Genomic DNA, 23,278 nt, shown 5'->3' with positions numbered 1-23,278 from the left:
TTAATCCATGTATAGATTTTTGTGAGCCACGTGTACCTGCATTAGTTTGATAAGCTTATTGATTTCTTAAAGGGAATATTACCATTATTCGGTTAAAAATAAACTAGAAAAGTGGCTCTTGCACACGCAACGGGGCACGTCATATATCTAATCTGTAAATTGCAAACTCAATATTTAAATAACATTTTAGCTCATGATTCCCCAATAAGGTACGTAAAACTCGTGGGTAAAGGAGCAACAAGTGCACCTGGGTAGGTAGGTATTTTTACGAATACTTCTTACTTAGGATCGATATCTCGCTTGCAAAATAAACTTAATGACGTTAGCGCAAGTTACTTAGTAATATTGTTTGCGGGGTTGTTCTGACCATAACAGTTAATTTACCGAGAACATGACACCTGTGTTAGCTTAGAGAAAGGCGATGAAAGCCCAAGTGTGTTTGTAACCTTGGGTTTAACGAATTGTGCTCCTGTTAAGCCCACGGTCGGCAAATACAGAGCGACATTTTATTGAATATGTTATGGCATAAGTTTATAGGATATGTTGCAGTCAATCTTCCTATTTAGTCTGCATTTCTAAGCTTTTGACAGCGCCTCACCAGGCGTCGCTTTACCTCGAATCTATGACCTACCTCCCTCACTTCATGACAAGCTCTCAGTAACCAGTGACAAACTTATGGTGAACATATCTTATGAACTTATGATAGTACTCTCGCTTTAGAAACGATCGTAACAGTTTAAGACAAAAATATACATAAATGATTTATTTTTAATGAAAATTTAATACTGGTGTATATATTTATATAATACAATACAATACAAAACATTTAAACAAAGTTTATTTACAAGAAATTTTTTTTTAAAGTTTTATAACAATGAACCGTTAAGAGTTTCAAAACTTAAGAATAAGAAAAGTATATTTTAACTTTTAATATATAATAGGGTATGTATGTTTTACTGTACAATATTTTCCAATTTACTAAAGTTCTTGAAGACTAAATAATCGATAAAACTATAGGTGAAATAATAATGATAATATTTACATCTAAACAAATCTATTTTGAACGACATGTTTTAAAAGATATATATAAATATATGTATGTTTTTCTTTATACGGAGGTATAATTAGCCAAAGTGGGGCCCCGGGGTATATCTTAATTGTTTTCCACGGTTAAATGGCACCCAACCTTAGAAATACCACGCGGAACTGGGCAACAAATTCAATTAATATTAGTAAAACCGGAAGAACCTCTTAATTATAATCCAGTGAGTATTTGCCCCCTGATTGATAGTTTAATTGTCTCTATTCAGCTCGTTTTTGTCCGTTTTCGCTAATTGACTTCCTCTTGGGGGCAAAATGGCGTTCAATATCCTCTAAGCTTTTTCCTTTTGTTTCTGGGAGGAAAAGCACGACAAAAACACAACTTAAGAGACATACTGCGTCATAGAAAAAGTAAGCGCCATAAACGGTCATACTGTGCTTCATGGTTTCGATGGTTTTAGTAACCAAGAAAGCGTTTAACCAATTAAAAGCCGTTGATAAAGAACTAGCGGGACCTCTAACCCTAACTGGTAATAATTCTCCCATCATTAACCAAGCGATTGGACCATAACCAACGGCGAACGCCGCGCAATAGACACCCAAACTGGCCACGGTGACCCAACCATAATCTGCCACGGCGGCGCTTCCCTTTTGTTCCTTCATGATGAAGAATATGGCCAAGGCGGTGATACCAATGGACATGATGACGCCGGAAATGATTAGGAGGACACGTCGTCCGGATCGGTCAATCAAGAACAAGGAAATAAAGGTTCCGAAGCATTGGGCAGCTCCCAAGATGATACTGCTGACCAACGGGTCGATCGAGTCGAATCCCGATTCCAAGAAGATATCGCCGGCGTAAAAGAGGACACCGTTGAAGCCGCACCATTGTTGGAAGATCATGAGGACCAGGGATAGGATTAATGGTTTCATTACGGCGGAACTGGTGGCTTCAGCCCACGATACTCGTCCTGTTGGTTGCTCGGCAATGTTGTCTTCCATTTCTTTACACAAGGCCTCCGAGTCACAGTCAGGTCCGTTCAGGAAGATCAGGGCTTTGACTGAATCTTCACGACGGTCCTTCCCTAATAGCCATCGAGGACTTTCCGGCATGAAAAACATCCCAACGGCAACTATTAACGGGAAGACAGCCAAGACTATGGCCAAGTAGTTCCATTCGACGACAATTCCTAGAGCGTACGCTATTAAGACGCCCGTGAATGACAACAGTTGCAAACAGGAGCCGAAGAAGCCACGAACACTTGCTGATGCCGTTTCCGAAATATAGACTGGAACACCGAGTGAATACACACCACAGCAGAAACCAGTGAAGAGTCGACCAGCCTGGGGCAAAAGTAATTTGTATTTATTTATTTATTTATTTTATGGTCAAGGGATTAACGAAGTGAACAAACCATCATTAATGAAAACTTTCCCGAAAATGCAATTAGCATCCAACCAAGTGTGAAAGGGACAACCGCTGCGATCAATAGAGTTCGACGTCCAAATCGATCAATGAAAGGACCTGGTAAATAATTTTGCTTAATTAACGCCTAATTAAACGTTTAAGTAACACTTTTCTTTCTTCAACTTACCGGCAAGCAATCCACCCATTAACGCACCGAGAGTCATGATACTTCCGACCCAGGTCTTTTGGTCCGTGTTTAGTGGCTCGAATCCCGATTCGTTCTTGGCCATGCTGATTAAGGCTGGTGAAGAGTAACCCATAGCGGCTCCGAGACTCAATGATCCGATGCAAGCCACCAATGACGCCATGTACATCTTCCAGTGGTTGGACACCTTTGGTATGACCAAAGGAACAGTCCCAATGTTACCCTTATCTCCATTGACAGCTTTTGCATCTGAAACTGGAAATTCAACGAAGTGGGTGAGTGAAGCCTTGTTAACTTCTTTACTTGAAGTTGGATTTATGTTGAAGTGTTATTGATAATTTTGCTTTTAAATAATTCTTTGTGTGGATTGTAAACAAGTTACCATTACTTTATTTAACTTCAACCTTGCCATTATTGAGTACACTGATTAAGTTCAAAATTAGGTCATCAGCCTAAAACGCTGGATTGGTAGAAAGTTTAATCTAAGCCTTTGCCTAATGGTGTAGTACTAATTGAGTTCAAGTTTGGGATCGTCAACCCAAATCGTGAAGTTGAATCTCCATTGTTGTAGTAATCTGAGATATTTCTCGGAACTTTTCCTAATATATATTACGCAATTAAATCTCGAAATATCAGCCTTATCCTAAAATAACAGATAACAAGAGTCTATATACCATTGTTAGGTTCACGTAATCAAAACCAGAGATCAAAGTAAAGCGACCCCGTAAAACGTTTTACAACTAACAAAAAATATTTTAAATTATTCTTTCCACCTTATCAACTAACAAATAATACTTATAATTTATTTAAGACACCTTGAAAAATACCGACGAATAAGCTAATTATATATATATTTAAATTTATAATGGGGGTTGTATATTTGTACAAACGCGAGACTTACAGCCACGACGTGAAAGTACTTAGGCCTACACTTTTTCGTTGATATCAAGTTACCTACGTTTTCTTGCAAAGTTCACTGTGCAAACAAATTTCAAGGTAATTTTTTCTTACGTAAATGTCGCTCGAGTTTGTTATAAGAATTTCTCTGTTTCAAGTACTTATCGTATTGTTAGCCAACTCAGCACACCTTTTAGATAAAGTGTGTTCGGAGAAAGGAACTCGCTTTGAACTTGAAGTGTTTGAATTTTGAAATCTAATATATTTAACACGTGCCCTTGATAAAGAAATTTGATATTGAAGATCGCGAGTAATGGATTGTTTTTATACCCTTGGACTTAGAAACGCGTATTCGTTTGTTTGCAAGGCGTTTTGTTTCGATATAATAGAAGCTGGCATCAAGAAGTTATATCAGTACCTCAGAGAGAAGGTAGATGCCTTTGTATTCGCGCGCCATAGTCCCAGTCCCCCTTTCAAAATACAAGGGGGGACGTAAAAGGAGGCGCCGGGCTATTTCGCCTCTCCTCAGTCGTAAAATATGACTGTAATTTTCGTCACTCGCGTCGTCGCGCTGACGTGAGTTTTCAAGAACCAATGAGATGCTGGTTGTAATTTAGAGACTGGGATTAACTCCGGGCCTACGTTTGGACTGGAGATAAAGCTGGAAATCTGGCGAATTTATACCTTCTCTAGATGAGATACTAGATCTTGCTGGCATTTGTGTCTAGCCCTTGTGTATAGTTTCTATATTGATCTTGACTCTGACAAAACTATACAGGGTTAAGACCTTAGAAACTAAGGTCAAAGGGGTTTCTATTGTGGATCGTTTTAATTTGCAGGCCTTTGCGTAAATACCATATATCAAATTTGAAGGTATTTTGAATTAATAATTTTTGATAGATGTTTTTGTTTGGCCTATTGATTCTTTAAAGGTCACTACCGTTGCTATGACACCATTTTAGTTAAAACTAGGCTACAACCAATAAATGATCCTCGGAACGTTTTAGGTTTTCGTGAGGTCATACGTTTGCCCAACCCAGAAATGGTAGACATTATGAAAAACGTACAGCCCAATGTTCTCGAGATTTAAATGGGTTATTGATTGACGATTATTTTCGAATTTTTAATATGAGCCTAACTTGTACGAATGCTGAAGAATTAACATCACGTATAAAATAAATTAATCTATTTGAAAAATAGTAGTTTTCACAGCTGCTCAAATAAACAGATTAATCACTATATAAAGTTCTTGAAACGTTAGGTGAATTATTAAGTGCTAAAATTTAAGGTACTAAATACTGAAGATAATCCAGAGTACATAAAAACAAACTGAATATTTTTTCATAATTCCCTTGTAAGCAATTAAATTAGAAGCTTAAATTTAAATTAACCAGGATTTAAACTTGATTAAAATAGTTTAAAAACGAAAAAAATACCAATATAAACAAGCTTACATTTACGAGGTTTAGTGACACCCATAGTTAATATAACGGAAATTCAATACGTCCGCGTTCGGAAACCCGAATGAGTTCCAATACTCTGTTTTGCGTTTTGCAAAATACTATGCGTACACGCGGTACAAGGAAGGTTATATACCTTTACGATATAAATGAAAACTATACGCGAATTATAATATAGGATGTAAATTACAGCTTTCGAATAAACTTGAACCAAATACAATAAGCAATAAAACGCAGTATGGTATGTTTTAACAACTTTATGGTTATGACACGTTTATGCGGATTTAATGAAGATCCCTAATTGCTTTTCGAGATATTTATACGTTGGACGAGGGGGAAAGGTATGGGGGGGTATTTTTTAACCCCCTCGTTATCGATTACATTCCATTTGAAGTAAATATCCTTTGCCTAATCTGAAAATACCATTTTACTACGAAATTCATCTTCAAGGATATATTGAGAAATAGAGGGGATGGACATTTGTTGAGTTGATAGGCATTGTTTACGCTTAATTCCTTATAGGGATGGCCAAGTGTTTTGTTACTTCCAAGACATCCCACCAGATAGATATAGATCTAGTTAATTAGTTAGCTAATGATTGGTTTTGAATATTAAGAAAAATCAATTTTAAATTTTATTCAAGCATCCGAAATTTAACTTATTGAACTTTTTTTTTTTTTCAAATTATCTAATGCAGCCTTGAACTTAGATACTTGTAATTACGAGATGTAATAGTTAAAAAGAGTTTAAGAAATTGTAAAAGAAATTTGAATAGCCCTAGATGTAAAATATTCAAGTGTGGCGTCAGAAAAATCGGGCCTATTGTTAAAATTTTTCTTATTCAATTTAGGCTTAATACGGACAAGAATTTAAGAGATTTCAACTTCTTTAACATCTTCTCAATAGGAAAGTCTCTTATCTTAAAATGTTAAACCTTTCAATAAGTTTTTAAGTGTTTGTTAGGAGAAAAAAAAACTCGAATTTTCCGCTTTTACTGGATCAATCGTAATCATCACGTGAAGTAAGGTTCTCTATTCAATAGCGGTTTGGCTGTTAAGTAGTCCATCTGTTAATCTGTTAATAACTCGTAATTGGTTAATAGGGCAGCGTTTTAAGAGTTGGTGGGGGGAGGGAGATAGGGGGATAACCTTTTCATCGATAATTTTTATTTGTTTGCCGATAAATCAAAAATGTCGATATAAACGAGACACGCGCTCACGTTTTCCAGATTTTTATATCAAAATCACGCGACTTAACGGGGGTGTTTACCGATAACACGAAATTATCGAAGCCGCCATAAAAATTTATGAATTAAGATCAAAGGTTCGATTATAATTAGTAATTAGTGCTAATTACCTTTGGACTAACACGGAAACTGGGCACTATATGCATGATAATATGGTACCCAGGATTTTTGTCATTCCCAAAGTGTTGCCAGAGAATAATTTGCAAAGAGAGTAAGGATTGAAGTTCAGTTCGAATCAGTACTTGACAAATTTGGCTCACAAAGGGTCTGACAATACTGAGGTTAAAATTAAAGCTGAGAATGAAGGGAGGAATTTTAATTCATACTTTAGTAGTTCAATTTGTAAATGAACATTTTTTAATTAAGTTTAAATTAGATGATCGTAAACAATTAACGAACAGGGAATATTATGTCGAAGGAAGACCGTTTTCAAGTTATGATTAGAGTGTTTTAGGGTTGACCCCTTAATTAAATTAACATTTTATTTCAGTTTCTCGTGTTAATTTTAAGTGATGACCCGTAAAACAATTCAATCAAAACTTGGAACGGTGTCCATTGAGTGAAAATGTCATAGAACATATTCGACTCAAAATCTATCAAAGAACATAATAATTCCTGACAAATCTTTCAGAAACATATTGTATATTTAAATTGAGTTTATCATCATACCTACACCAAGAATGGTACCTTTAATATTCTTAGATCTTATATGGGTTCTATACCAATAAATCCATCTAATTAAAAATTAATTAAATTAAAAGAAATAAATACCTGAATTAACTGAATTAATGGAACCAAATTCGGACGCCGCAATCAAATCTTCCACGGAATTTGACATTTTAAAAACGTAGCTTAGACACTTTTATATAGATAAATATTTTTTCACAAACGGATAACAACCGAAACCACGACAGGTCTAAGCCGATTAGAATTTCAATTTTGAGGGTGGTAACGGTTTTATATCCAACAATGTATTTTCCCTTATCGAAAAAACAGCCCACGTGAATGGAAAATATATCAGAATAATCTGTAGGCACCAATGAATAAGGTCTACAGAATCTGTAGAGGAATCACTATGTAACCAAAGTAACCAGAGTTTAGAACCAATATTTTAAACCCATATGGTAACCCGACTCTTATATAATGTAAAGAATTGGGAAAAAAATATTATTCAGACTCAGTTAAAACCAAACTGAACGATGTTAAGAATTAATTTTAACAGGCGTTAGACCGAAACTTTTACCTCTTCGTAAGTGAAATTATAATAATTTAAGTAAGACACAAGTTGATGGCGAGGGAAGTAATAGAATAAAAATATTTCAATTATTTGCGATTCGCGTTCCCGCAATTTTAAGAATTAATTCAATATTTCAATGAGTAATTTTTCAATTATTTTTATATATTTATTAACTATGATAAGTGGATTGATAAAATGGACAAGTTGTATTATATGCTATTGTATAACGGTCTCGGTATGTTAAATTAAGTTGGAGTTACGATTAGAGTTGGTCAGAGTTTATCTTTCTGTCTGCTGGTAATTGTACAGTGTTTTTAGTATCATTAGATAGATGGACAAGTTGGGACTAAGGCAACGTTTCCCTGTAAGTTTAATTAAGTTTGTAACTCTATATTTAGTACTGTCTGTTGAAGTTGTAACATGACACCCTTCGGGGTGTTAGCGACACTCTAAAATTGTTTGGTACGTGGCTTAATGAAGCCACTTTTACGCTATACCACGGTATACTAGCGAGAAACAATTTTTCAAAGGGTAATAGTCTTAATTCATGACTATTACTTCAATGGTTTTTATCATAAAATTTTTTTGATTGTGACTGCTATTAAAACCGCAAACATTCGCCAGTATATGTATTTGTTCAGTTGCGTGACACGTTTTTTTTTTCTTGGATGGCAAAAAAAAAAATCTTGTCCTTCTCAAAATGGTTACTGTTATTTATCTAGGATTATCCTAGGAGTTGAAGCTGGCGGGAGATTCTCTGTGGGATTGATAATACTTTGCTCGTTTTCGATTACCTCGGTCTCGGTCTCGCGGTAGTCAGGTCTAGGACGGGATTCTTTAGGGAGTTTTAGCTTTGAGAAAATAGGAACCGATCGAGGACTCCCAAAAATTAATTAACTCATTTATATCATGTCCGTGACGTCAGTTGACTCGACAGGGACTTAGAAATTTACATATATTTATTTATTTTTGTGCTTTGCTGTCAGAATTTGTATTAGAAGATAATTAAGGTATTTTAATTAGAGAATTTTAACGACCAGGGGGTGTTTAGTAAAGGAACTTGGATGAGATGTGTTAAGGCCTTTTCAGACGATACAACTTTTGACTCGACTAGTTCAAGGGTTAAGAAGTTGAATCCACAAAAAAATGGTCAGTGATCAATTTTTAATATGGTTGTGATTCGACTTGTTCACCAACTTCTGTTAATTACACGACCCAACTAGTTTACTCAAATCAAGTTGACTCATTTAAATGAGTCAAAAAATGTGTCGTCTGAAACGGGCTTTACTTTTAGGAAACGCATCTACGACAGGGTTCTACAATGCACCAAAAGCTAAACACAATGCAATATGACTAAAAGGGTTTGACTGTGGCACGACGACAACTACTACTACTACTACAGGACAGATGAAACAAATAGCTTCACAGTAGATATTCATCATACGATGTGGCTAAAAGGTGAAACTGTATGGGAAGTCATATGTAGAAAGTTTTTCTACTTTTAGTTGAATAAAATTCAACTGACAACAGAAACAAAATTTTCCATGGAAAGAGGCGTCGACATCACATGCTTTAGTCATTCTGTTTACTGTTATAAATCTGCTAGACATTTTTTTCGCGTTTATAAACCACGTGCTATTACCCTAGCTATCAAAACAACGTGTTTGTTAACGATACACCGTAATGACAACTGCCTGCCATTAGCTGTAGTTGTCTCTACGGAAAGGTATAATAGAGTGCTGTAGCAACTATTGGTATAGGGTTCTTTCACTGCGATTGAATCATGGATATGTAAAAAAACATACCGATGATTGAATCATATAACGTGTTAGTAATACAGAAAATCAAAAACATTTGTCCTAAGTAAGAATCAACCAAGGTACTATTTAAAAATCGACCATAATTCTTATTAAAAACTGTGCAAGGCGCTCAAGAACTATATATATATAATTACTGTAAAGTGTTAGGTATAAGAAAGTTCTTGGAAACTTTGTTTCCCTTTAATTGATTTTTCAATTATTCAAGCAACCAAGTATCTATACTCCAATCGATATACTACCGAGAATGGGCAAATTAATCGATTTTTTCATATAACTCTAAAGCAAATGTCGCCATCTAGGCTGATAATAATTTATAAGACGGCCGGTTTATTTGAAACTGATAATGACACGTGCTCGAGTGTTCTTTTAATCTTATTTAATCTAATACACAAATTGTTAAAGAAAAAGTACCTTGAAATATGAAGGGTGTATGTTCAGCCACTTTAGAATCCATAATTCTTTTCAAGCGTAGATATTTTTAATCGATTTTTGATATATTATTGAACACCCGAAACCTGTTAATTTAAAAGAAAATATTTTAATTATTCAAAGATATAACTATATTTTTATTGAGGAATAGTCTCTGAGCGGCAGATTAAAAGTAGTTTCCAAGCCACTCATAGAGTATAATACTTTAATTTTATTTTAACCCATGCGCAGTTAGCAAATATCTTCGGCAAAACGGTTATTAGGAACTTCCCTCATCAAAAAATACTGGGTTTAAATTACCCCTAAATTATGTACTTGCTAATTGGCCACTTACCAAGTTTTAATAAGTATGTATTAACTCATTTAGTAAATGAGAAACGTTTCTGAATGCAAGGTGACTATTATATTTGTTTCTGTACGCTAAATAGTAAGAACTATTATCCTGAGCATTAAAGACAGACAAACCCAAAGATTTGTGGGTAGATTTCGGGGGTGTGTACAGCCCTTACCCAATCAGAATACGCCACGTGCTCTTCCTTTATTTAACCCTGGAAAAGTTGGCAACCACTTCCGGAATTTGAAGTTAAACCCTGAACACCCACTAAGAACTCAAAGGGTTTGTGTACATGATCTTTATCCTCATTCAGTAAGTCTTTTAGTTGGTATCAAAGTAACTAAAGCATCTTCAACCCTTTAAACCCGTGACAAGGCAGGGAGTAAAAGATTCTTTTTTTATAGATGTTTACCCATCTCTCTCTCTCTCTCTCTCTCTCTCTCTCTCGTGTCGAGAATTTAGGCGCCAAACTAGACTTATTTTTAATTGACCTTGTACGAGGCTATATCTCCAATTCCACGTTTCGGATGCAGTTCGTTCTGCTTTTACTTTCTTTGTTTTTATTCGGGATTTTCTCAAGGAATTCTGGGATCGAACTAATTTCCGTAAAGAGCGACTAACAAACAAAACTCGTCCAAAATTAACCGACAAGCTCCGGGGAATCCAGGGAAATGTATTAGTTCATTTGAATTCTTAATTAGAATCAGGATATTTGAAAATTTACGTTGCCCCAGAAATAGGCTTTATAGGTTGTTTGGGTCATGGAAAAGTCAGGGAAATTGAAATGAAAATTACCCTAAGTATTAGGGAAAGTCGAGGATATTAAAATAAAATAATTTCTAATTATTTATTAATTTGATACGGGGGGAAATTCTCACAATGGAATTTAGGGAATTTTAATTTGAAATAATAAATGTATATTATATGGTAGACTTAGTGTGAACAAAACTTTCCTTGATCTACAATCTGGCCAGAATCTTTCCTCTTCTTATGGAAATGACGTTGTTCTAATTTCCTGCTAGAGGAAGTCTAAGTCTAGGGGCAAATCACTACACTATCATAAGTAACCCACCCTCATGCATCTGATCGAAAACCATTAGTTTTTGAACCAGTACTTTTAAAATCGGTGTGAATTGTCCCTCGGTCTTGGATCAAGTTATGTAAGGTTGTAGATTAAAAATGTTTCCTTTACGATCCTAAAATATTTGAAATATGGGCCCCATTTAGTTCGCAGCATAATTTACAAAGAAAGTAGCCTTAATAAGATAACCAAAATGAGCTAAAAACTGAAAAACTAATCGGCAAACTTCTAAAAGCAACTGGTCAACCTTTATCACTGCAAATTAAATAATATTACTAGACGTTAGCGTCAGACGTTATAGAAACGCATTCTCTAGAGGAATTTTAAAATATTTTCATTTGCTAACCCAAACCGTTCAAAAATAAATAAACAAATCACTCAAAAACAAATTGAAACTCACCCAAGGTTTTCTTATTAGCGCTTATGTTTTATATCAATTTTGACCTCTTATTCTTGACCCCGATACAGCCCCGGCGCGAAACTTTGAAAAGCTAAAACCCATATGGCAATTTGACAAGAAAAGGCGCGCGCGGGAATTAGTTGTAACACCACGTGGTTCCTTTTTTTAAATACTATTTCCACGCGACATTTCTCGAGAGAAAAAACCAATGAAAATAAACTTAACCTTGATATACATTAACTGCAATGTAAAAAAAACAACCCTCTATTTTAAAACTTGTTAAGAACTTTACGACAAACTATTTGACGCTAAATATCTTTAGACTCGATTTGCCCCAGTTATTAAACTCAAAGACTTCTTAACCCTTTCAGATAATTAACGCTTGTGAAACTAATTACAATTAGAGAAGTCTAAAGGGTACCTACCGTTCTTATTGACAATTTTCTTCAAAATGACTCGAACTCTGTGAAATCTACTAGGCCTAAACGTATAAATAAAAGTCCAATAGAATTCGATTTGTTACTTAAACGGGGGGGGGGGGGTGAGAAAAATTATACCCCCACTGATACGTTGTCACGTGACGTCTCGGGTAGAGAAAAAAATCAATTAATTTATACATATAAGTGGTTTGTTCTAATTTATCCCGTTGTTTGTTAGAATTAATCTAGCTTACTTAGGGGGTAACACTCTGGACGGTTAAGGCTACCGTGAGATTATGACAGGTGTGGAATTTATTTTTAATAACGTATACCTAACGCTATAGAAAAATAGCTTACTACCGTCACTATATTGGTATGTTTGCATCTCCTTCGATAAAATATGCATTTATTCCGAAGGGACAGTCACTTTGTACCCTCAGTGACTATTCGTCACCCGCAATTGATGTACAAGGAATCCGGTAGTGAATAACGTACCCCTCGATTTATTCTTATATAAAGGAAACATATTGATAAGAGAGGGGGAAAGTTATTGATTGAAAAATAGAGTTTGTCTATTTACGTATCCAGGTGTTTTAATCCCAAAGTGAAGTTGAAGTTAGTGGCGTTAAATTTAATGATGTGGTTATTCTAATTCGAGTTTAATTATAATTAAGGAATAATTTAAATGACTTTTCCATTTGTTTGTGCAATTAAGTGTTAGCCCTTACTTTAGATGATAGGCACTCATGCCAACCAATAGGGAGATATATTGGCAAAAATCAGCGCTTTCAATTTAAGTTTTTTTATAAAAAAAATTATGGATAGTGATAAAGTTTCCTTGAAGTTTTTAATGATATTCAATCTTCAAGAAAAGTAATTAAAAAATTTATAGATTATCTCTTGAAAGAGTATTAGTGGACAATTTCATTAAAGTTTCACTGTTCCTTTAAACCACTTGAAAATTGCGGTTGAATAAATCTTCTTCAGCGGTTTTAGATTTCGTAACATAATTACTCTACTTTCGCAGTAACTCGATCGTATTTTTGCGTATAAAGTAATCAGATACCTTATCGAATAAGTTGGTGGCGACTGGTTTTGGCCGGTGTCTTCCATTCTGCTATTTATCCTATTGTTTTGTTTGCGAAATGGAATCCCCAGTTTTTCCAGAAAACAGGTGTTAAGATCTCGAGACGCGCCCTTGATCGAATAACCCATTTCTCTTTCACGTGACACGTGAAGGTTCTCACGGATATATAGAAATCTAACCAATCATTAAGTCTCTCTCTACTACAGATCGTCCGCTTATCATACGAGCTTTGTTTACGTAAATTTAATTGGGAATTATCTGTTGTTTATTGAAATCATTAAAGAGTTTAAGAAACTAACCCAAAAACGCGTCACACCTACTGTAGACAATGCTCCGCCTTTTAATTATTGTTAAATTAAAATTAATTTCACTTTAAATTGTAGGGGTTCAGATTGGTTAAGCCTAAATTGAAAATTAGGCCTAAATATAATTGAAAAGCACGTGCGATAATTTTTCTCGCGCCAAAAAAAAAATTTAAAGATCTTATATCCTCATCGTGCAGCGCTCGGATTTTCTTTATCTACGAACTTTGGACTAATCTAACTTTTAGTTCTTGGAAAATCCGCTAGGAACGGGGGCGGGTAAACTAATTTTAAACCCGGCAAGGGATTTGTGAAACCTTGGGCCCGTAATAAGGTAATAAGGAACTACACTACCCGAATGATCAAACTATAGGTTGTAGTGCTTTAATCTCAATATTTGATAATATAAAATCTTTTTTATCGAGAAAAATTTGATTCAGATTGAAAAAAAGCCCATCCTATAGTTTCAAAAATTTCCAGTCATTCTCTGACACCCAAGTTTCATCTAAGCTAATCTGAAATTAATTAGTGCAATAATTACCTAATTAACTCGGCATATACGAATATTTTGAGCTTAGGTAAATGGCACACAATTTGCGAAGGTTTTTGAACCATTTTGCACTTGATACGTTATTTCTACGTGGATAAATTGAAGGCCATCTTTTGACACCAGTTATCTGAAATGACTTAACAATTTCGAAGGTCGGGTTCTCTTTTATTTCTCAATTGACAGATGAGTTAGTAAGTTTGATATACCCTAAAAAGTGATTTCATTTCTTTAAAATGTTTTCCATGGATGGGTCGTGGCTCTACGCTCTTACTATTGGACTCGTAACATTTTACTTGGTCAAATACTGGATAGATATTAAATCTTTTCCACCCGGACCTTTGCCGATTCCATTCATTGGGAATGTGTTACGTTAGTTAATTCTTAACACAAAGTTAATTTTGATCAATAATAATTCTAGAGTTATTTTCTGGCAGTATTTCTCCGAAGTAAGAATAACCTGTATGGCGTTTTGGAGCGTTTAAAGAAGAAATACGATGGAATATACACAATATGGGTTGGATCCGTTCCCATTGTCATCGTGTCCGATTGGGAGATGACCAGGGAAGGCTTGCTAACCAAAAGAAACCACATTATTTCAAGGCCACAATTCAAATCTCGTAAGATCTGATTGAACAAAGTATATTTGGAATTTTGAGATGTATTCAATAAGAGTTTTATGGGTGTAGAAATAGAGCTCCTTCACCAGATGGACGCCATTATTTTTCAAGGAAATACCAAACAGTGGGAAGTATGCCGAAAAGTAGCTTTCGCAGCCATAAGGTATCAGTGTTTCGCGCACTTTTGAACGTAGTAATAGACTATTCCATTAATGCCAGTCTAAGAGAAGCGGAAACACCACAGGGACGGGGCGAGGTCACCTCCCGCCCCTGTGTGTTGGTTTCTCCGCAAGTATTCAATTAAATGGTCTCGTTTATAATAGAAAATTTGCCGACGGTGAAGTACTCGCGACAATTGTTCACGATAATGTAGAAGAAATGCTTGAAAGTATGATGTCAAATCGGAACCCCTTCAATCCGGCGAATCAACTACAAGAAACGACTTTCTCTATCATAGCACAAACTGCATTTGGGTAATTTAACCAAAAAACCAGTGGTGGCCAACTTTTTCGGCTAAAGGACCAAATTCGAACCGAAAACAATTAATTACATTAGGTTCGAGGGCCGCGTGTTGGCCATCACTTGTCTAAACTAATTTCAAATTTTAATTAATAAGAGCTATTACGTAGGTATAAGAAACTGTCCGATACAGAAACGCAATTGTTTAAAACAAACGCTGATACGTTTCACGATACCATGCTGCTTTCTCCAGGAGACTTTTTTCCATTGGTTGGCCCTTTCTTCAGGGGTTTAGAAAAGAAATTTAAAGGGTTGGCGGACGCAACGGGCAACTTTTTAAAAGAAAAATTTCAGGATGCTAAAAAGGGATACACCCCCGGTGAGTCCTTTAGTAACCTCGGTTCAGTGTCGAGGACACCCGAATTTTTGCGTTCAACATGGTCACTTAAATAGATTGTTGGTCCTTATAATTGCAGGGCAATTAAGGCATTTCGCCGATTCCGTTATATCCTCTGGAATTGATGCCGAAATAGAGGAATCCGATAGCAAAGATTATTTAACTGACCATCATTTAAAGAATATTTTAGGCGATTTGTTTCTGGGTATTTGAATTTACTTAAATATTAATTATGTTAAGCCTAATTATAATAAAGTGTTTCGCGTTCTAAGCTGGCACAGATACGACGCAAGTTAGTCTAACTTGGATATTTTTGGCCTTGGCAATTTACCCCGATATCCAGGAACGAGTTAGAAAAGAAATAGACGACAACATAGGTTAGTCAGGACACCGTCTTAAAGACCATTAAACATTAATTACTTGCAGTGAAGTCCAACAAAGGGTATGTTTTATTTTGCAGGTAGCAACTTCCCATTGCAAGAACATAAAAAAGTCTGTCCTTATACTTGGGCTTTCATATCTGAAATTTTGAGAATTCGAACACCAGTACCTATGCTAATTCCTCACTCTACGAACGTTGACACTTCACTCGGAGCGCGGAAAATACCCAAAGGAACCATAGTTATTTTTGACGCCAATGCTACTCACTTTGATCCGAATTTGTGGGACGAACCGACTAAATTTAAACCCGAAAGATTTCTGGATTCGTCTGGCAATTATGTGGCCAAGAAAATTGCCGGTTATATTCCGTTCGGTGAAGGCAAGAGAATGTGTATTGGTGAGAAAATGGCTCGCAACGACTTGTTCCTAATTATTGCTAATGTTATGCAAAAGGCGCGGATTGTGTATCATGGCCCGCCAAACCGAGGAGGCGAATTGGTAATGGAAAATAATCCTTTCGCTAGTATAGCGGCCGACTACGAAATAAAAGTAGTACCCAGGTCATAATAAAGTTATGGAAAACTATGTGGTGTTATATGGGCTTGATCATCTTGTTGATAGATATGAATTTTTTTTTTTTTTTTTTTTTACTTTGTTCCCAATTTAGTATTTGGAGCATTTTTATAGATAAAGCTACACCCAAATCAGATCAACATTGTTTTTACGTTTAATCAAGGTTGATCTACCTTCATTAACAAGAGAAGATTGCCGCCATTAAAAGGTACTTAAGAGAAACTGTTTAGCAGTCCATACTCCATAGGCCTAATTTTTCACTTGTTCGAAACTCCCGCCTCGGATCGAAACTTGAAATCAATAATTTCTAATCTTTATCAACCTAATTTTAATTTTATACACGCTGACAGTGTCTTTTAATATTTCAAATTAGATATAACTAATTTTAAATTAATGCAATACGAAAAATATAGTATATCCGTTACTCTCTAGATAGCGCTATATTCCCTATTGAAATATTAAAACCAAGGAGTATTTTCTATTGGAGTACACATTAAGGTAAGCTCGTAAATTCAAGGTTTGGGGTTATAATTTTTTTTTAAAATTATCAATTTACATCAGAACGAAAGATAGGAGAAATTAAATTTAAACACGTGATGATTAATTTTAAGCTCCTCTTGATAATTCTAAGCCTTTTTAATTTAAATGAAATATATAAATATTTTATGACGTTATTCAAGCCCAACAATAATTAGACACGATGCAGAACACGTGACTAGTTTTAACACGGATTGACTGACGTAACACATCATGTGAAACATCAAACATGCCACATTAATCTTACCATTTAAAAGCTTGGAAAGCAAGCGGTCATTCTAAATGCAAACAAAAACCATAATTCGCCAAAAATTAAGTAATAATATTCTGCGTCACGGTGCGTCACACGTTCTCTGAAAGATTGCGTAAACATTAGATGTTATTTTTGCGTCTTCCTGCTGGTGGCCGCTATCTCGGTCAAGTTCAATTTAAATCGATATAATTACAGCTACTTGTTATCGATCATGAACCATCCTAATAAGCGCCGTCTTCCGCGTTTTATCCCATATTAATTTAAACAAACAAATAATTCAAAAACATTTAATACTTATTAAATATCTTTTAACCCTTGAGGTTTTGGGAATATTTAATTATTTAAAATTTCCTGGTAATTTCTCAAATAATTTTCTTGTAATAATCAATAACCATTTCATTGTAAATTGGTTTTTCCCAGAATCCTTTATTCGTATTTAATTTATGAGAAATTTTCAACATCTACATAATTTTGGGAAAATTTCTTAATGACGTATTTAGTTTCGCCAAAATGATTGAACAAGTAGTACCGGACAAAGTACACCTAGTTTAAAAGTAATAGAATAACTTAAAAAACAAAACAGTCCACATCTCATTGAAACGGTTTTTCCTTGAAAAAAAACTTCAATAAATTTTCGCGTTAAAACTTAAATTCGAAACCATTTATAATCGAGAAATATTAAATAATTCCTAGGAATAAAAAAATGATATTTCATTTTTGGTTACCCCTTTTCTCTATTAAAAACGTTCATCCGGTCTTTCACTTAAAAATATTCGTATATTCGCGTAAACCCCGTGAATAAAACGCCCTAAAAAATAACTCGATAAAAATCAACCAATGCCACCTTCTACTTCATTACCTTTTTAAACGCGAACGCAAAATTGTATAATTTTTTAAAGGCTCCATTGACCTTGAAGGGGGAAATTGTACCAGGTTGCTTGTCCGTGAATATAAATTTGATCATGGATATTTGACTAAAATGTTTTGAGATCTAATAATTCATTTAGTGGCCTGAGATATTTGACTAAAATTGTTTCAGAACCTATAATTCATTCAAAGGCCTAGAATATTTGACTAAAATGCTTTGAAGTCTAATAATACCTTCATTGGCCTGAGATATTAGAGTTCAAAGGTCACCCAATCAAAATTATGAACTCAAAATGCAATTATCACTGCTATTTGGTTACAGCGTGGCGTACAAATAATTCATACGCTCTACAATCGTTCTGGAGTTCCTTAACCATCTCTTCAATGACCTCTGTCTTAAATTACGTAAACTGACAAATAATCTTCACTGAAAACCCACATGGAACATCTTTGTAGAAAATTGTTTTAAAACAAGTTTTGGACTGGCAAACACCCCCTAGGGTTGGTTGGTTTAACTTTTTCCGAGTCCAGAAACCCCGGCGGTACGGAAGAAAGTCAGAAAACCATTCTCTCTTATTTTTTATCTTTTCTTTCTCGAGGTACAACCCGCTAGAGTTTAATTATACCATAAAGTATAACTTGTATTTGTGGGGGAATGAAAATTAAATAATATCTGGTAATAGCATCGAGTTTAGCAACCAGTCCTTTAGTGGATAAAGACGGCAGTTTATAAGACGGCAGTTGAACTTGAAAAGTGAGAACCGCTCTCGGTGCTGGTAATTTCAAAGTCAAAAGATCTTTTGCGGAAGCCAGTTTTTACTTGAGTATTTTTCCATCCTTATTGCTAGCCAGTTTTAAGTCTGGTTCAACGCGGGTCATATCGTAACAGAAAGGATCTCCTCAAAAAACTAACGTCTTTAATTTTTGTCGTAAGTGAATTTTTTTAATATGTAACAATTTATTTTTATGTATATTTTTTGGTTTTCCAATTTTGTTTCTGATATTTATTAAATTAAAAGTTTTATTTGCGGTAATTTTAAAGTAATTGGAATGTTGTTCAAAGTACTTTGACCCCAAAGGCGCGTTCACTCTTTGTTTTGAAGGAACTGGCGTTACCCAAAGTCACTTTAACTTCTTGAAACGGTATTAAATATTAATCGTTATCATTTAAGAGGTTAATTTAATTAAGTCAGGTGTGCAAGTAAATGTTTGTAGTTACTTATCCCTTTATTTTGTGATTGAGTAGTAATTTGAAATTAATTTGACATATTACGATCGGATTTAGTTTTAATCTAATTAGTTAGAAATATTTTTTTCAACTGCACTTGCCAAATAAATATTACTATCATTTTATATGTGGTTTAATACTATAAATTTCTCTCAGCTGCGCTTAAGAAATACATCGTTGTTGAAGGAATTTATCACAAACATATGAAAATAGGTATTCAAAGAAATAATACAAATATTTGTTTCACTTACCATTCTTAAGGAACAGTTTAACAACTATTTCTCTGTTTACTAAACACAAATGTTCAGGATCACGCTCAAAATTAGAAATTGTTATAGTTCTTAAATGAACAGCTGCTAGTTAGTTAAGAGATTCTTACGGTATTCTTTCTGGAATAACTTTGAAAAGAGTTAAACGTTAGTTAATATTTTCGAGGTTATGGGTAGATCCATCCATCCCTGGAAACCAGTTCCTTAAAATTTATTCTATAATTTCTTTTTTTTAATCCCTTCTAAAACCAATAAATTTTATGAGATCTTAAAAAATGCTGCGTAAATCCTGTAGAGGTGATAGATACTAAAAACCTATGGTATGCAGTTTCAAAGGGCTTGAAGTACTCGAGTAAACTTAGATTCTCTAGTATCTGTCCCCTCGGTTATCGATCATTTTTTTTTCACGTAAGAAATAACAAATTTTAAAACCGGACTTCTCAGCCTTGAAAATTCTGATCAGTTCCACGTGAATCGTGAGGAAAAATATTAAAATTCTTTTCACGATATTAAACTCGTGGTAGAATTTAGGAAAACCAAATTTTATTAGGCCTAAATGTCAAGTAATAATACAAAAAATATTCATTGTTTTTCTCAACTTTTCTCACCATAGAGTTTACCGTACAAAAATGCTTCTGTCCACTTTAATACTTGGACTATTGTCCATCGGTTTAACATTGGCCGAAGAGATAACCACAGATCCAAGTACCTCAACAACAACAACAACTAAGGCTCCTCCTAAAACAGTTGCTGGTGACTTACCCAACTTAGCCATCAATGCCAGTAACCAACTGGCCTTTTCCTTGTACCAAACTCTGATGCCATTGGAGGACAAGAATCTTTTATTATCACCCTTAAGTCTGTCCTCGGCATTGGCTATGTTGTACTTGGGTTCCAGGACAGTTTCTGAGACAGAATTGGCGGATGCTTTAGAGTACAAACGATACGGCTTGGATCAAACCACCGTTCACGCCGGATTCCGGACCCTTTTGGACAAGTTTAGGAGCTCAGGACGAACAGAGGCTTATACTTTGGAGATTGTGAACTTGGTTCTTGTACAGAATGGCTATTCCGTCGTCAGGGATTATCAGACGCTTCTGAACGACTTTTATCAAGCCCGTATTCAAAATGTTGATTTTGTCAAGGAAGGTGAGGCCACCATGAACAAGGTTAACGAATTTGTGGCCCATACTACGAGGAATCAGATCTCGAGAGTCTTGGCTGAACCATTGGAACCAAGTACTAGAGCCTTCCTGATGAACGCCGTTTATTATAAAGTAAATTTACTAGAATATATCTTAACCTATTGGTTATTAAATTCTTAACTTCTAACAGGGTGAATGGAGGACAAAGTTTGACCAACGTTTCACCAAGGCATCTACTTTCTACGAATCCGGAGTTCGACCCAGAAGCGTCCCAACCATGAACATCAAGTCTAAGTTCCCATACGCGCCTTTGAAATACTTGAACGCAACCGCCATCGAACTACCATACCAAGGAGACTTTTCCATGGTCATCCTGCTACCCAAAGAACGAGACGGTTTGGCGGAATTAGAAGAACATATCATAAAGAGACCGAGTTTGTTAGAAAACATTCCATTCCAAGAAAGCATCGTTGATGTTAGCATGCCAAGGTATTGCGTTATTAAGTTCATGTTTGAAATTATAAGTTTAATTAACAATGTATTTTATTCTCAGGTTCAACTTAGAAAGCGACATCGATGTCATCCCATTATTGCGCAAACTCGGAGCCGTGTCCCCGTTTGACGTGGACAAGGCTGACTTGTCCGGTATCAGCGGACATCGGGACTTGTTCGTAACCAAGGCCATCCACGAAGCTGTTTTGAAAGTTGACGAAGAAGGAAGCGAAGCCTCGGCCTTTTCAGGAATCGCTACTGGAATCAGAATTGGCGGACCACCAGCTCCATTGTTCACGGCTGACCATCCATTCTTCTTCTACATCAAGGACAAGACAACGGGAACCATTCTCTTCATGGGCAGAATCAATAACCCTTAGATGAGTTCATGAATTCGAAAAATGCGAGGGATTTTGAATTAGGCTTAACTTCAACTAAGCCTAATCTATTCCTTATAGAGTTTCGTTTCGAAAGTTGTTTAATTACAACCCTAATTATTTATTTAAATGTTCATACCTGGGTTAATTCATTCATTTAATTGCTTCATTAATTTTTGAAAATCAATTTATTATTTTTTTAAATTTAATTTGTAAGTTGAACGATGATAATATCGGGATCCACCTATCTCGATTTAATAAAATTATTTTAAGATTCTGAAAATTTGGGGGAACTATACTGGAAATTTTAAATTGAAAATTAATTTAAATACCAGTGCTTAATGCTCGTTTGGAAAACTGGTGGTAGAAATTTTCCCACGTGACTGGGTGTCTCACCTTTTAATTGGACAAGACACCACCCCTAAACTTAACTCAAACAATAGACTCGATTTGTTCTTTAACTAAGTTTTCTAGGACTTTTCATGGATTTCTGAACCCAGGGACCGCGATTCTGAAGTCAATAGGAAATCTTAACTTATGTTTGTACCTGAAATCGAACACCTATAGTTTGTGTTCGTTTAAATTGAACCATTACGCGGTAACGCTGTGAACAGCTTAGTCAGCCTGTTCTTCTTCAACTTTAATACCGTTGCTTTCAAATTCCAGGACAAACTATAACAAATTCTGCACGATGATATGTAAATTTTAACGGAGGGACTTAGTCTATGTCTCTATGGAGAATTCTTCCAGTTATATTCTGGACAGGAAGAAGTTGATTAACAGGAAAATCTCAAAAGTATCCTCGTCTTAAGTCGCAAAGGATGAAATATATCCCACAATTCCTTAGTAAAATCCTTCCCTTCCTGAAGAAAATTATATCAAGTTACGACCCCAAAATAAGACATTATTTTACCAAAATTAAGAACCTCCAACCTCGCCTCCAACTCTCTTGAATTTAAACACGATATTATTTGGTTAATCTATTTTTGAGGGACCCTCCTATAATTTGCGAGGTAGAGGGTAACATGAGGGGGGGGGTCCAAATGTTTCTGGCCCTAGGGCGAGGAGGAAACTCGACTTCCAAACAATTCCATCGAGTTTTCCCTTCGGAGATTTGGCCCAGCCCCAGCTTCTCTAACTCCTTCCTTTCCTCGACTCTGATGATGGAAGAGTTGGAATCATTATTTGATCTAGCTTAATGAAAAGACGTACTGAGGTCGGCGCTGACAATAATTATTATGCGGTTTAAACAAAGACAACGCCACGAAGGGAAAACTCTCTCCTCCCCCTGCCCCTTCCTTCTTATCGAATGTCGAAACTCAATCTTTGATTAGGCTTAAAGAATCTTTAATTCTTTAGGAGGACCAGATGGAATCAAACTCAATATTTAGGTAGGTAACAAGATTGTAGCCATCCTCTTGATGTCTGTCAATATTTTTATTATCATCACATTTTTATGTTCCCCATCACGTATTTCTCGCGTCAATTATTATAGAAAGCAAAACTTGTCACTGCACCGGTAGAGACTTCATTATGATGTAAATAACCACAAAACCACCAATCACAAGCCCTCCCTCCTTATCATTCATAACAATACATAATTACAACTAATTGATTTTTATTTAAAACAAAAAAAAAAACATAACACAAACTTTAATGGTAAGACCTGTCTCACCACCCTTCTTTTTTATACCCAGGGCACCAGTTAAATCGTAAGTAACCATACTGATTCCCTTGCAGGATCAACGGACAACTCTTTGGGGGTAC

General features: G+C 35.4%; 3 protein-coding genes across 9 annotated transcripts; 2 read left to right on the top strand and 1 right to left on the bottom strand.

Annotated features, from left to right (window-relative positions):
• Positions 1-1,227: 1,227 nt before the first annotated feature.
• On the bottom strand, positions 1,228-2,823 carry LOC149709800 (facilitated trehalose transporter Tret1-like). Its single transcript, XM_089857892.1, has 3 exons — positions 2,637-2,823; positions 2,457-2,566; positions 1,228-2,385 (listed from the first exon to the last, which is right to left on the bottom strand). Exons 1-3 carry the CDS (start codon positions 2,821-2,823, stop codon positions 1,303-1,305), a joined length of 1,380 nt encoding a protein of 459 aa, XP_089714018.1. The 3' UTR covers positions 1,228-1,302.
• A 10,672-nt stretch (positions 2,824-13,495) lies between these two features.
• Positions 13,496-16,355, top strand: LOC149709799 (steroid 17-alpha-hydroxylase/17,20 lyase-like). Of its 3 annotated transcripts, XM_089855979.1 has the most exons (9): positions 13,496-14,068; positions 14,229-14,285; positions 14,351-14,533; positions 14,603-14,696; positions 14,857-15,006; positions 15,163-15,371; positions 15,469-15,594; positions 15,662-15,766; positions 15,850-16,355. In XM_089855979.1, the coding sequence occupies exons 3-9, from the start codon at positions 14,470-14,472 to the stop codon at positions 16,335-16,337; spliced, it is 1,236 nt and encodes a 411-aa protein (XP_089712105.1). In that variant the 5' UTR covers positions 13,496-14,068; positions 14,229-14,285; positions 14,351-14,469; the 3' UTR covers positions 16,338-16,355. The 3 variants fall into 3 exon arrangements, with proteins under 3 accessions (XP_089712105.1, XP_089712102.1, XP_089712103.1); XM_089855976.1 differs by lacking the exon at positions 13,496-14,068 and having other exon boundaries at positions 14,104-14,285; XM_089855977.1 differs by lacking the exons at positions 13,496-14,068; positions 15,469-15,594 and having other exon boundaries at positions 14,104-14,285.
• Positions 16,356-18,398: 2,043 nt separating this feature from the next.
• On the top strand, positions 18,399-21,792 carry LOC149709798 (intracellular coagulation inhibitor 1-like). Of its 5 annotated transcripts, none has more exons than XM_089857891.1 (5): positions 18,399-18,754; positions 18,853-18,929; positions 20,111-20,774; positions 20,833-21,131; positions 21,196-21,792. In XM_089857891.1, exons 3-5 carry the CDS (start codon positions 20,127-20,129, stop codon positions 21,512-21,514), a joined length of 1,266 nt encoding a protein of 421 aa, XP_089714017.1. In that variant the 5' UTR covers positions 18,399-18,754; positions 18,853-18,929; positions 20,111-20,126; the 3' UTR covers positions 21,515-21,792. The 5 variants fall into 5 exon arrangements, with proteins under 5 accessions (XP_089714017.1, XP_089714016.1, XP_089714015.1 ...); XM_089857890.1 differs by having other exon boundaries at positions 18,849-18,929; XM_089857889.1 differs by having other exon boundaries at positions 18,399-18,776.
• Positions 21,793-23,278: the final 1,486 nt, after the last annotated feature.

The sequence above is a fragment of the Phalangium opilio genome, unplaced genomic scaffold (assembly GCF_054372755.1).
Source record: "Phalangium opilio isolate 3A_F unplaced genomic scaffold, DU_Popi_V2 ptg000011l_1, whole genome shotgun sequence".
Taxonomy (NCBI): domain Eukaryota; kingdom Metazoa; phylum Arthropoda; class Arachnida; order Opiliones; family Phalangiidae; genus Phalangium; species Phalangium opilio.
This window is presented reverse-complemented; position numbering and strand designations above follow the sequence as displayed.

Coding starts and splice junctions, on each gene's coding strand:
- LOC149709798 (XM_089857891.1), top strand. CDS start 20,127: ATGCTTCTGTCCACTTTAATACTTGGACTATTGTCCATCGGTTTAACA. Junction 20,775..20,832: donor TGAACGCCGTTTATTATAAA/GTAAATTTACTA, acceptor AACTTCTAACAG/GGTGAATGGAGGACAAAGTT. Junction 21,132..21,195: donor GTTGATGTTAGCATGCCAAG/GTATTGCGTTAT, acceptor TTTTATTCTCAG/GTTCAACTTAGAAAGCGACA.
- LOC149709800 (XM_089857892.1), bottom strand. CDS start 2,823: ATGTACATGGCGTCATTGGTGGCTTGCATCGGATCATTGAGTCTCGGA. Junction 2,567..2,636: donor AATGGGTGGATTGCTTGCCG/GTAAGTTGAAGA, acceptor ATTATTTACCAG/GTCCTTTCATTGATCGATTT. Junction 2,386..2,456: donor GAAAGTTTTCATTAATGATG/GTTTGTTCACTT, acceptor CTTTTGCCCCAG/GCTGGTCGACTCTTCACTGG.
- LOC149709799 (XM_089855976.1), top strand. CDS start 14,150: ATGTTTTCCATGGATGGGTCGTGGCTCTACGCTCTTACTATTGGACTC. Junction 14,697..14,856: donor GTAGCTTTCGCAGCCATAAG/GTATCAGTGTTT, acceptor CGTTTATAATAG/AAAATTTGCCGACGGTGAAG. Junction 15,767..15,849: donor AGAAATAGACGACAACATAG/GTTAGTCAGGAC, acceptor TTTATTTTGCAG/GTAGCAACTTCCCATTGCAA.